Source organism: Patagioenas fasciata, chromosome 6 (assembly GCF_037038585.1).
Source record: "Patagioenas fasciata isolate bPatFas1 chromosome 6, bPatFas1.hap1, whole genome shotgun sequence".
Lineage (NCBI taxonomy): Eukaryota > Metazoa > Chordata > Aves > Columbiformes > Columbidae > Patagioenas > Patagioenas fasciata.
In genome coordinates, this window is record NC_092525.1 from 27,603,433 (window position 1) to 27,617,509 (window position 14,077).

General features: G+C 39.7%; 1 protein-coding gene across 5 annotated transcripts in view; it reads right to left on the bottom strand.

The window, feature by feature from the left end:
• Nucleotides 1–14,077, bottom strand: part of NTNG1 (netrin G1) — a 163,345-nt gene that overhangs the window by 77,801 nt on the left and 71,467 nt on the right. For all 5 annotated transcript variants that reach the window (XM_065842786.2, XM_065842780.2, XM_065842783.2 and 2 more), the window contains exon 3: nucleotides 11,016–11,656. In XM_065842786.2, the coding sequence (XP_065698858.1) occupies nucleotides 11,016–11,656 (641 nt within the window). The remainder of the gene's footprint in view (nucleotides 1–11,015; nucleotides 11,657–14,077) is intronic.

Here is a 14,077-nt window from a genome sequence, read left to right on the forward strand (position 1 = left end):
AGAATCACCACATTGAGGGCTACTTCTGCAGTGATCAGCTGACCTACCTGATCAGAATGTAAAATGATGCAAAAGTGGATTGGGTGTGTAAGGACACAAGGGTGTGTAAGGAAAACGGGGATGACACTTGCTCCCACGCGATGGGTTAAACATTTTCAGTAGCAAAATATTAGCAGTTAATGATACTCAGATTGTTTGATCTTTGGCTCATTAATAACTGTAACACACCATTCTGGAACCACAGCTTCCCATCTTGTAATTCTCCTGTGCTGCAGAGAGGAAGGAGCTGCCCTTGCTGGCAGACTGTGATTCCTATGGGACACAAGTGATTAAAAATGTAACTGGCTCCTTGCTGTTCTGCTGTCCTGCTGGAAGAATTATTTCAGGGGCATTCAAAGGAAGGGAGGCATGGTTCCATAAGCACAGTATCTTTAATGAAGCTTGTTAAATGATAGGTAATTTTCTGCATTGACAAAGAATAATAGGTTTGCTTTTTCATTGTAAATTGAGATGTTCCTGCCAAAGGCTTCCATTCCTTCTTTGAGCCACATAGGCAGTGGCTCCTCATGCCATACAACTGAAGGAGTGATGAGCACCATAAGAGAAGCAAAGACAGTGAAAAATGAGCAGCTGGACACAGGCATGGTGTGGGAGGAGGGAAGGAGGATTTCCAAAAGTGGGTCACTAACAAAACAGATGACTTCTCATACTGCAGCTCTGTCCCCATCCCAGGTGACATTGCTGTACCCTGTTCCCACCGGCTCTGCTCCCCGGTGGTGCAGAAAGTCCCGGGACCTGCTGTGCTCTAAAGGGGGACAGGAAGGAAAAATAGTTTTTTTTTCCCCCAAGCCAATTCCTGGTTGTGCATATATGGCAAAATCAACACCCCTAGCTCAAAGTATGGGAAGAGGCAGCCCTCAGTTCATTAAATACAATGAGAAGATCTAGAGCCAATTAAAATGTGACGAGGCTATAAAAATACAGCCAAGGTAAGTAAGGCTAAAAAACCCCCAAATCTCTCAGATGACTCTCCCCACAAAACAGATGGGAAGCATTCAATGGCCAGGATGTTTGTGTTGGAGTGGATGCTACCAGCAGTCATCAAATAAAACCCAAAGTATCAGCTACTGAGGAATGAATTTCATGTTCCCTCTCCTGCACAAAACACTATCAGAGGTTCCTGGACTACACATTTGTGTGGCTTGACCTGGCTTTTCTGAACAGGCCTAAAAAAAGCCCTACAGAAGAACCACCAAATTAAAGAAGATAAAATTAATATGTTTATGATGATTTTGGTAAACACCATCTCGAAGTCTAAGGATTCTTAATGCATGGGAGAGTTAAATGGGAAAATGAGTAAAATCAGTTTTACCAAATATAAAAGTCAGAAACAATAAATGATCCTGCGACCGTTCTGTCTCTGGTAATGTGCATTAAAATACATATAAAGTGTTCTGGGAACTGAAGCAATGCTTCAGTTCAATAAAACTAATGCAGTTAAGGAGAAAGAAACCTGTCTTTCCCCTGCTTGCAATTTCAAATGAGAGCTTCCTAAAACTTGTGACCACTGCTGGAATCCAATTCAGGACCCTGGCTTATCAAATTCTCAGCTCTGGCACTCTGCCTTTGAGGTATTATAAAGTTCTGCTCATCACACCAGCTCTGTCTATAAATGCTCCAGATAACTTTAAAGTGCAGACACACCATCTTGAAACAGGCAGGTATTCACTGTGGATCAAAATGTCATCACCAAATCTGTGCAGCCTTCAGACTGTGCTTCTTTTATTGCAGGGCAACAAAGGAAAACGTGTTAGCATGAAGTCTCCCTGTAACGTTTTTTTTTTAACTTGAAAAGCTTTGCAGGACAGCACACCTACACAAAGCCACAGGTTTCTGAGACCTTGTAGAGCAAGTATCTTATTCTGTAATTCATTCCAGGGCTATGAAATGGACAGGCTAATGAGCCCTCCTGCAGCCTCTTGCCCTGCAGGTGCTTCTCTGGAAGCACAATCTTAAATCAGACACTGCCATGCCAGTTGTAAACCCCCAACCAAACACCAACCCCTCCTTCCCAACGTGGCTTAAGAGAGCCACAGCCACACTAGAATCTGACTGATGAAAGCACAAACTTCTTTTCCATTCAGGCAGTGGGAGCTGAATTAATTCATCAGCTTCTTTAGCGCTGAGAGCCATGTCTTGGGAATTCAGTACAGGAACGTATTAATCACTCTGATAGGCAATAATGCTATATATTACTGATGGGGGAGCCAGCACATCAGCACTGTGACAGTGACCCTGACCAGCAGATGACTGAAAGGGTAAGGAGAGAAGGAGCTGCTCTAGCTTGAAGGCGCAGCATCAACTTTGGCAGGCAGTCCTTCACTCTTGTCCCAGTACTAATTTTCCACTGCATTACTTTGCCACTTGGGTATCCAGAAATGCTCATTACTAAGGTATGTGACAGCTCCTGATAATACATGTCTGTGGCAAAATAATTGATCCCTCTTTGCAGTGGTGATCTCTAATGCTCATAGGCCATGGTAGGTTATTAGATGGAAGGCATCCTTTGATGGTCTCTAGTGTAATATGTTTCCAGACAGCAATGTGCCAACTATCTATCAGTGACAAAATAATGTCATCCCTGGAAAAGGGCCTGGCAGCAGGGGTTGAGGGAGGAAGAGCATTTAATTGTATTTGTAGATGAAAAGATGCCCTGAGAAAAGGCGCCAGCCTGATTATTTATTTGCTGTTCAAAAGTGCTCAGCACAATCTAAGAAAAAGATCAGGCTCTGAGACATGGGTTCACATTGCTGTTACCAACTCTAGCCTTGAAGTCAAGTTCATGCTGAAGAACAAAATTATCTCTTAAAATATATAGTTTACTTCTGAAAATGAAAAGGGTAAGAGATGTATTAGTAATGTTGGCATTAGTGGAAGCAGCTGGTTTTAGCTATTTGGTATTTCAGGGATGTGAGTTTAGCATCATTATTAGAAGTACAGCTTACTGTATTCCTCTGCTAACTTTCCAACAGTGAGCAGATGGTTACCCTATTACCAACCATTTGCATTTAACATATTGTAATGATTTATATACCACATGTCACCTAGCAAAGTGAAAACAGTTGATGGCAACTAATTAGTTGAGTGTGAAGACGCATATCTCAATGTACATATCCTTATTGTGATCAAATTTTATCTTTTTGGCCATTAATAGATTTAATGTGCAGTGTAACAGAAATATTGATGGGAGTTATATGTGAACTGCTATGTTCCGCTGTCATTAATATCTGTACCAGTACTCCCGTTACAACCCTGTTTTATGAGAGATGGTGCAGGGAGGACAGATTATCAAAATCCATTGTGCCTCTCTACTGATCTTTCTTAAGTGTATTTCAAAGTACTTTACAAATCTTTATATATCATGCTGGCTCACATTACAGGTCAACACTCATCTAGAGAGGATGGAAGCAGGAATACTGCATGGCAGAGAGGAAAGACACTCTGCATAGCTCCCATAAAGACAGAAATGGATTTAAAGGTGAAAATGAAGAGAATCACAAGGTCTTCCAGGGCATTTACAAGGAAGAAGCAGACAACTATTGGCATTCACACAGACATCAAACTTGGAGGATAGAGTCAAGGGTTCAAAGAAAAAGCATAATTTTTGAAAACTGCACTCCAGCACTGGGATATGGGCACGTGTATGTACCATATGTATTGCATTTTCCATAGTATGTCCTGATGCCTGATCTGCCTTAACCCACAGTATGAAGCTATGGATTATCAGCCTCCTCCTGAGATGGTTTTGTTTGTTTTTAGGCTTGTTTTAAAACAGTGGTCATCACCCCAGAAGTGTCAAAATAATCATCAGTGAAGTACAGCTACATTAGTCCAGAGTATGGCAGCATTTCCAGGATAAAAGTTCTAACAAACATTCCCTTTTATTAATCACTACCTGCTTAGAAGTCTGGATGAACTGTTGTGCAAGCAACCAAATGCTGTTCATGGACAGACTCTAAGGCTCCAAGAACTCAGTATGCCGCAAAAATTAAAAGTAGGCTCATACAGGAGTGGTAGTAGGTCAAGAAGTTCTCCAGTTCCTGCTCTCTCCTAATGTCATTAAGATGCCTCTTGCCGCTGAGCATCCTTTCATTTCTGCCATGTCTCGTGAACCTAACCAGGACACAGCCTGTTCTCCTGCAAAGGGCTGCAGTTCACATTATGCATTCCTGAATGCATTAGCAGCCAGACTTTCTCTTGGGAAAGCTACCTGCAGCATGACCCCTCATGTCGTTCTCCCTGACCATATTGCTACCTGCTAAATTCACAGCATTGCAGTTCTGGTTTTTTTTCTTTTTTCTTTTTTTTTTTTTCAGTAGCTCCTTCTTTACTTTTTTTCATTAACAAGATTATATTCTATGAAAACAGAGTTACAGCAGTGTTGAAAACTTCCCTTGTTGTTCAGCCCAGTTAACAAGATGTTTCACCTGTGTTTTACTGAGGATCTTTGGAGCTGACTTGTTTGCACTACAGCCTGCTGTGATCAGGTAGGGATCATGATGATTCCTTTTGTGCACGGGTCCCTGGTACTGCTGAGGCACATTAATCCCAGAAAAGGACTCGAGTGAAGGAGAGGAAGGACTGTCACAGACCCCATGTCGTTAGACCTTTACCTTTACTAATTCACTTTCCAGTTATCTGAACAGGTGTTTTCATGTGACTGAATCACAGGACCTAGCAGAACTGTCCTGCTTTACATCAGCCTTATTACATAAAGATGAAAGAGAATGAAAAGACTGAGAGGTGTGGGTTTTTTTTCTCATTTCTTTTAAACAGAAGCTGGGACAGCCTCCTTAGTTTTGTCTTCCCTCTTTTATTTTCTTCCTTCTGTCCTCTCCCTCCATCACTGGTTTTCTCTCACTCCTCCAACATTGAATGCATTTGAAACCCATTGGTTCAGTGTGGGTAACTTCACAGGAATTAATCCTGATTTACAGGGTGGCATCTGAAACTAGTATCAGGTCTGGTCTCTCGTTTCAGTACTTCTCTTAATGTGCAGGGAGCAATATACAGTATTTACAATGGCATTGTACTAGAGGGAAATAAGATGAAAGGCAGCAAGTTTAACTCTCTTAGTTTCAAGTATTTCCCTAAATCATGGATGAATGATGTTTCATTTATTACAACTAAGAAAAAAGATGAACATAGAAAGAGAAACAACACCTGTGTCAAGAGAAGGCAAGTGGATATTCTAGGTTCAACTACTATCTTCTGAGGCCCTTGACACACTGAGGAGCATCCAGGAAATATCATCTCCTAAGTGAGTGTAATTAGATACTGAGGTGGACAAAACTAACAGCAGGTAATCTCACTACACTGGCACCCTTGGAAGAGATCAGAATGTTAAATTGAAAAACAAGGAAAAAAAAATAAAAAAGAAAACTCTACAAGTTGATAGGTCCTGTTACTTGTGAAACAGTTAGAAATTTTCGAACTTTTTAGATTGTAATGTGTTGTATCACTCCAGCTTTAACTTCAACCTGAACGACATCTCTGTGCCAAGAATCATTTGTATATGTGATCCAGGAGATCCTTAAGCTTATTTCAGTGTTTGCATTAAATTGAACTCTTTTGAAATGAAACGCTTAAAGGAAAGAAAGTTTCTGCAAGATATTGGAATCCCTGACTTTATTCAGAAAGGCTCTTTGAATAGCTTTTCAGCATAAAAAGTAATACAGAAAAAAAATTCTCATATCTTTCATCAGGAGTTTCATCTCTACTCCTTTCATGTTCAATGGCAGAGTGATTTATACTACAGAAAGGCTTACTGTCTCTCCTCAAACATCCTGATCCTGCATGATACTGAGCTTCCTTGAAAGACAGCTGGGGGAGACCAGTATGGAAATACTTGACATCTTGCAAAACGGGCCAAGAAAAGATGATCAAATGCTAAAGAGCAAAGGTGGTGAGTGAAACCTGGTGATTTAAACCCATGAGTTTTTAAAGTGTATAGCAGAACTAGACACCTGGTCAGCTGTCCAGACTCTAATGCTCTGCTCCCATTCCAGCCACTACAAGACTGAGACCACTCTGAGCTAATGTACAGGACTTGTGCCACCAGGATGGAGGGTGGAAACCAGTATTATTTGAACATGGGCAGGAGTAAAACTCACCCAGGACACCTGTACTGAGTGAACCATTGGGGAGTGTTCATGTGTGAATGAACACAATAACCATTTAATTATTTCAATTCCTGATGACCCTAGAAAATGAAGGGCTATTTTCCTTAGTGACATATTACAGTAGATATATTAAAAAGCTAATGGCACTTGGGAGTTAAAGATAAATTGACATGCTCTTAAATACATACATGTTTTTTTTCTTTCCCATTCTCTAAGGAGTTTTTAATTTAATTGGGGAAACTGCTAGATTCCCTCCATATACTAGTGAAAATCTCAAAGGAGAACCAGCTTCTAATGCAAGTGTTCTCATAAAACAAAGAGTATTCAAGTACAGTAACTAAATACTAGAAATTAGAATGGTATTCTGTTGTATTCTTAAAAGCTTGAAAGCTACATATCTTCATATTGATGGTCTGGTTCTGAACTGAACATTAACGAAAACATTTTCTATTCTAAATAAAACTAAAGCACTTCTACATTACCACTTCCCTAGGGCAAAGTTCTGTTTTGGGGTAAATTACAGAGAAATATTATTACAGTGTTGTCAAGCGTATGCCAGAATAACATACAGATTTAATCCAATCAATCCATCCGTAGAATGGATCCGCAGAATTAGCAAGAGGATTGAACCTGGTACCATTCAGCCTTCCTGGCATGACCATCCACTGAAAGCTGCCATGGGACACCCGGCTCAGGGCGCAGCTCAGCTCTTGTCAAGAGGACGGGCACCCACCTATCTCAAACCCACTGCAGCCACACTCACTTGTTCAGGGTCACAGCTGGCAGGAGGGGCAGGCCGAATAAAACAACAAAAAGACCCAAGCTCTTTAGTAGTAAATATGCTTTCCTTCAGAGTAATCTAGTCAGATTCCAAGATGGATTTAAATTTAGAAGAGAAAATGTGCGAGCAAAAAACTGTTAAAACTGAGGATACTTTTCACTTGGTAATGTTATAGGTTTCTATTTCTGTTTCAACTGCAACTGTAGCTGAGACTGGGTCAGAAAACCCTGGGGCTTAAATACAGAAGCTTCAAGGTGAGAAGAATGTAAAAATAAGCTCCAAAGAGCTCAGTAACATTGTATAGAGGCTGGATATTCTGGTGTCAGAAGAAAACTGGTGGCTCTTAGATCAAAATATAATCGCCCAAAAGCAATAAGAACCTTTGTTTCAGCCAGTTAGCCATTCAGTCACCCAATGGAGCAATGTTTTTCTACTAGTATCTGGAATTACAGTTAATTTATAGTGTATGAATGTACACATCACTGACAATATAACAAGTAAAACAAAAATACTTTGTAATGAACATCATTAAAGCTTTAGCAGCCTGAACCAAAAACTGCTAGGAATCTTTTACTTGGCTTCAAAGAAATTATTATCAGCATTTTAGTGAACTTCTTAAAAAAAACCCCAAAATGTTAAAAAAGGGAGTGGTGCCTCACAGCTTACTGCCAGGACTGTCCTTCACATGGAATTGAAGACAGGCAGAGCTGCAGGCAGGGAAGCCAGAGAAACCTTCCTGAGGTTATGGCACAGCACACCCTCTGATTCTCCACAGCAAGGCCAGATGAGGGGAGAATGTCTGCTCTTTCTTAGTTTCCCATCCCAGAAGACTTTATTTATGCATTAGTTGACCTTTCTAGCCGTTAGGAACATCTTGCTTCAGCAGTTAATTAACACAAGTGCAATAATTTAATACAGTTAATGCTACTTGATGCCCTTTAATGTACCTTCCATTAGTGATATTATTGTAGTATTACCCTGTAAATTAAAATGAGATCAAGACTAAGAGAGGCTCTCTTTAATTAAGATACTGGCACACTGCATCGCCCATTATTCACTAGAAAAAATCACCAAGATTTAGTGAAGCAGACCATCGGTAAGTCAAAATTAGTTCATGTGGATTATTAGGTTTCTTGAATAATGTGTGCACAATGGGGTTGCTGAAATTGTTAACAGCCATGTTTCCTTTTTTTCGTCATCTTAATAAATACACAATAGAAGTGTTAGATTGAAGATGAATAAACAGGTGGTAATAGAGGACGTAAGGTGTTCATTGAGAGTGCACAGGCTTTCAGCTCTAATGCAACATCCATCAGGCTTATTTCATGCCAAAATGCAAAGCAATGACAAAACAAACCCTATATTAAGAGGGCAAATCTCCTATATATAATTTATTGTGACGTATTAACCACTCTAACATCTTGTATATTAAATATGGCAGCTTTGAGATGGATACTTTTCACTGTCATGGATCTTTAAAATACAGTGTGACTCAAATTTCATTTTATGCTGCCTTTGGTGATTTTAACTATATTTAACCTACAGGTTACTTTTTTCAGTAAAAGGACTAGCTTTAAAATGTGTCTGCTAGCATCACTGATCCATCAGGTGACAAGCTCCTTGGTAATGTTCCTTTGTATCCTGTCCTCATGGAACAGCCCAGTCTAACTTTACTAAATGTATATAAATATGTAGGTCTCAAAGCCCTGAATATGAAACATTGTAGCAAAAAAAATAAATAAATTGTAACTTCCAGTTAACATCCTAAAATAACTGCAAGGGCTGGAGGCTGAATCAGAAAAGGCAGCACAAACGCCCTGGTAACCCTTGCTCCCCTCTGTCATGTCCCCATGCTCAGGGCATGCCAGTGCACATGACTAATGATGCTGATTTGGAGACTCTTCTTGGGGGCCCTGTAAGTTTCTTATATTAAACCAAAAATACCCCAAACTGGATGACAGTGGGCCTATTGCAAGTTACCTTTGGTACAGCTAAGTAATTGGGCTGTGTACTGGAGCTCCACAGCTATTTAGCAGTAAGCAAGGCCATAAATTCTTTAACAAGGAGGGCTCACTATGTATGAAAGGAAAGGCCACCAAATCTCTAAAGAGCTCTTCTCCTCATTAGCAGAAAAGTGATAAGAATTCACATGAATCTAATCTAGTGAGACACTATTACACATCAGATATTTCTTTTAAAGCATGTGTCCAATTACCGCAGCATTTAGACAACAAGCATCAGCATCAGATAACTTCTCTGTACAGTCACGCTTCATTTTTATAGATGTTTTTTCACAAGATTGCCATGTCCCAGATGTGCTCGGAAGGTTTCTGTTTCTAATTTGCATGCTATGCACTTTTTTTTTAATCCTCCAGATGCTTTCTTTGATAAAGCACTGATAGTCTAATTGAAGTCAGACTAAGATCCAAATGGGTTTTCAGATGGGGAACAGCTTTTCCTTAAAGCGGAAGGACCTTCAGATCTTGAGTTTTGATATGATACTTCGGTAGGGCTAACCTATGTGGAGGCAATGGAGGAAGGATACACATTGAATAGAACACGTTATTTTTTTAGATACTGAAGCTAATCTTACTGAACTATGTCAAACAGCATCTTAAGCTATCCATGATTGACTTATCCCTCTCAAGAGACTTCTGAAAAATAATTTACAATGTAACTAATGAGAGTTACAATAAGAATTCTGAAAACATTGATAGTTCTCTTATGCTTTCACGTGTTTAATTAGCGATTCTGCGTGTACGCATATGTATTTTGTGTGGAGAGAGAAGATTGTAACTATATGATAAATCTATGGTCCTAAGAAATGTATTTTGTTGTTACACTAGAATATATCAGCACTGCAAAAACACACATTTAAATCTGTATATCGCATCAATTCTTCCTTTATATAGGAAGAGGAATATTTTTCAATAGATTACATCACAGTAATTTGATTCTATTTTGAATTCGTGTATCAATTTTTGCAATATGGAAATGCCTATGAATATGAAAGGCTTGTATAAAGGTGGTAGAAAATGTCAGACTCACTACAGGAGAAATAAAAATATAGTCACCGCTGTTTTATATAATAACTGTCTCTATTTTTTTCACTCAGTCCCATGTCTGCAAAAAATGCCCTGTCCTTCCCAGATAAATTAGCTTGTTTGTTCTGATACTTAGCTTCTTAAAAGAAAAGAAAAAAAAAAAAAGTCTTTTTAAAAAGGAAGATTTGGACTCTCTGTAGAAGAAACAGCAGAAGGAAAAGGTGCAATAGAGAGGTCCCATGTATTTCTTCTGAACAGATTTGCATCCAAAACACATGTAAAGGTTATCACCCTCCTGCTTGAGATCATCAGTCAGTTGCTAGTTTGAGCTGAGAAGAAAGCTTCCTGATAGGAATGTCATTACACAGTTATTATTTTTGGGACTATGACACCTGATACTAGTCACTGCTTGCCCCAGAGGGACTATTTGTCTTCAACCCAGCTGAGTAATCATCTTTATTATATTCAGATCAGTCTCTCCAAAACACTGTTGTTTTGTTTCATTTTACTTCAGCTTCACTTATTTCAGAGCTAATTAAAGTACCTGGAATGGACTCTACTCTCTGCTGCCTTCCCTTTTTGTAGGCAGTTCATAGCCAGACCTAGTGGGAAGGGTCTGCACAAAGGTTGCTGTATCAATCACAGCTTGCATTAAAGGCCTAAAAAAGTGAGATGATAAACCAGAACCTCTTTTTTCAGTTAACTGCCACCAGATGAGGCTCCCGCTGTAGAAATGCAGAAAATGTCCTAATGCCAGAGTGAACTCCTGAGCCAACACAGGAAACTGTTAATACTATCCTGCTTGTGAGATCTAGGGCTGAAGGCCCCAGGCTAGTGGCAGTGAACACCCATAAACTTATGTGTGACCAGAAACAGACTTCAACTGAGCCAGATTTCTATGAACATTTCTTGGTAGAAAGTGTTGTCATGTTTGCAGAAATACATGGTTTTGAATAACTTCTAAAACCAAACATACATGCCTGTTTCTAGAGGTACATAATCTCTTACCTTCCATACACCCTTATGTCTGAAATTGCATAAAAGTAGCGTGCCAGGTGTTGCTCATCTACATATATTTCTCCAGTTGCTGGCCTAAGCAGTCTTATCCTCAGATCTGTGATGGTAAAGAAATCTCTTAACTTCTTGGTTGTGTCAAGCTGGCCATAAAGAGAAGCCATGTTATGAAGCCGAGGTCCAGCAAAAAAAGCAAATCGATCTTTGATTTCAAAGTGGATTATTTTACTGTTTGTCATGTACCCAGTAGAGTATTCCTCTGTGCAGATGATTTCTAGGACTGTGTGCTGTGATAAATCCCTCACTGATTTTGGATCCATGTGGAAAGCATCTAAGCAGTCCGTGGCATAGTATTGGTAGGGCTGCCATGTTCGTCCGTAGTCGAGCGATTTCTCCAGGATCATTTGGTCTGGACGGCCAGATTCAAAAGTGATAACTATGTTATCTGTCAGCTCAATAGTTTTGTTCCAGGAAAGTGTAATATTAACATGAAGAGGCTTTGGATAATCCTTCCAAGTTGTGGACTGCCAAAATGTGGAGGGATGTCTTCCTTCGAGATCAAACATCAGCTCTGGAGGATGAGCCAGTTCTTGGGTACTCGCATCACATTCATTGTTGCACATGTAGGGGTTCCCCTGGAAAAGAGCAAAGCAGTGTTACAAGAGTCACTGTACAGGCGACTGACACATAAAGATGTTTCTTGTCTGGCATATGAGAACTGCTGCTTTTTCTCTAAGCATGAAACCAAGAAATAAAACACAAATGCTTGCAAGGAATACCTTTTTCTTACTGAGATTTATCCTGGGTATTTTACCTGTTGAAGGTAAATGTACAAACACATATATATACAGCACCCTTGCTTCTGTAACATAATCATTTTTCTTGGTATGTTTTCGAGAAAGAAAAGTGTTTATTTACTCTGAACGACTTAGACCAGTGATTGGGTCACAAAAGACCTAGAACAGTAAGCATGTCTCTAATAGCTCTGTAACTCCGACTCTTCCTAGAAAGATGCAGCAGCCAAAGAAAATTTATTTTTAAAACAAGTATGTTCCTCAAGAGCTCCACTCACAGAAGGAGTAATTTTTAGGGCAAGTGTTTTAAGGTCAGCAGTGCAGCCTGTGTGTACTCAGTATGAACCAGGACCCAGTACACTTTCAGGTTTCCTTTCAACTGGGCGTGAAATTTATCATGGTTAACTGTGCTCCCAGCTTAGCACTGGCTTCCCTTAAAACATGTACGCTCACCACCAAAAGCCATTAGAAAAACAACGCTTTGCCAGCTCTGAGGCTTGATTTAGACATCTGCTGTCTTATTACAGGGTAGTGAAGTACTTCAGGAAAGACTTTTCATGAGACACTGGCTCCAGTTTTTCAGGACAAGATAATCCCGCACTTGATTAGGTGGAAGATGTCAGTGGCTCCAGCTGGAATGCTGCCGAGGTGGTTGGAGCTCTGAACTGGAGGTTGAGTTAAAAACAGCAACACAAAAAGCTTGCCAATAGTACACAGCTTTTACTGTTGCTTGTCTTCTATTGCAAAGCGAAAGTGAATTATTCTCTTCCTGGCCTTTTGATGCATTAACTTGCACACTACAATCTTCTGCTTCTTCACAAAGGTTATTTTGACTGTAGATTGGGGATATCTTGCAGCAGTTGCCAAGATATCAGACTCTGTAGGCTGCACTGAATCACGTCTATCAAATTTCAGCTTTCAACAATATATTAATATTTTGCTACTTGTTCATTCTGCGTTTGTTCCAGAGAGCAACCACTGCTCTGTATCCTTCCCTCTGCCTTACACATGGATTGTGGAAGAAGCTATGCCTCTTTTCACTGACGGCCAGCACTGCTGGGGAAAAGGGTGCACGTGCCTGTACCTAGCAGTGCTTGATAGGGGCATAAGTGCAGCTATTATTGTCATTAATCAGAAACCTACCCTGAAAATAGGACAAGCCCTGGTATGATACTCAACTTTCCTTTTCTTCTTTTCTCTTTTCTTTTCTTTTCTTTTCTTTTCTTTTCTTTTCTTTTCTTTTCTTTTCTTTTCTTTTCTTTTCTTTTCTTTTCTTTTCTTTTCTTTTCTTTTCTTTTCTTTTCTTTTCTTTTCTTTTTTCTTTTCTTTTCTTTTCTTTTCTTTTCTTTTTTTCTTACAGTTATGCTGCTCTCCATCTCCAGGCCTCAGAGCAATGAAGTGATTCAATGCCATCCAGTGTGGGACATGAGTTTCAAACGTGACTCTCCACCTTAGTCGCTGCTCTGCTCCTCGACATACTCCCACCAAACACAAGCAAAAGGCCTCTGCATTCACTTGGACCTACCCACCAGCAACTTCCTCTTACCTGGGAAGGAAAATACTATCTGCTTTCTCTCTCTTTCCCATTGATACAGCTGAATGCTAAAACTGACAACGATTCATTGGGACTTGAAGTTAGGAAAAACTACAAGACAACAAAAAGGGTTATATGAGAAGCAGCACACTGCTTCAAAGCCTGCAGCTGTAACTGAAAATACTCTGTAAAACATGTCTATAATAAGTCCCTCTTACAGCTCTGATTTCCAGCACACGGTTGCTATTTCTATGTCTTCCTTTTGAATAAAACCATGAAAATAAAAAATAAATTTCAAGTAGAATAAACACCAATTTTTATTATTATTATTATTTAAGCTCCATTTAATATATCAGATGCAAATTCCAAGATTTGCTAACCTTTTTTTTTTTCCTTAGAGAAAATACACATATTGTGAAATCTGTAAGGTTCCAGACCCTTTGACTATAGGTAAATATCAGTTTTGCAGAAAATGCTCAGAGTTACGTAAATCACACCTTTCTGAAGTTTACTAGAAAAATCTGATCACTTCTGTGCCTGTCACCATGAAGCTGCCTGTGTACCTATAATGTATATGCTCCTGTCATCACTTTGGCAAAAGCAACTTCTCTGGGAGGTCATGGGTATCGGAACACAGCAAATAAATACTCCTGGGCAGGCAGACAGGTGCATTAAGCACTGCTGAGGGATGGCTTTGGTTTCCTACTCTATAAGCAGCTACTGAGCCT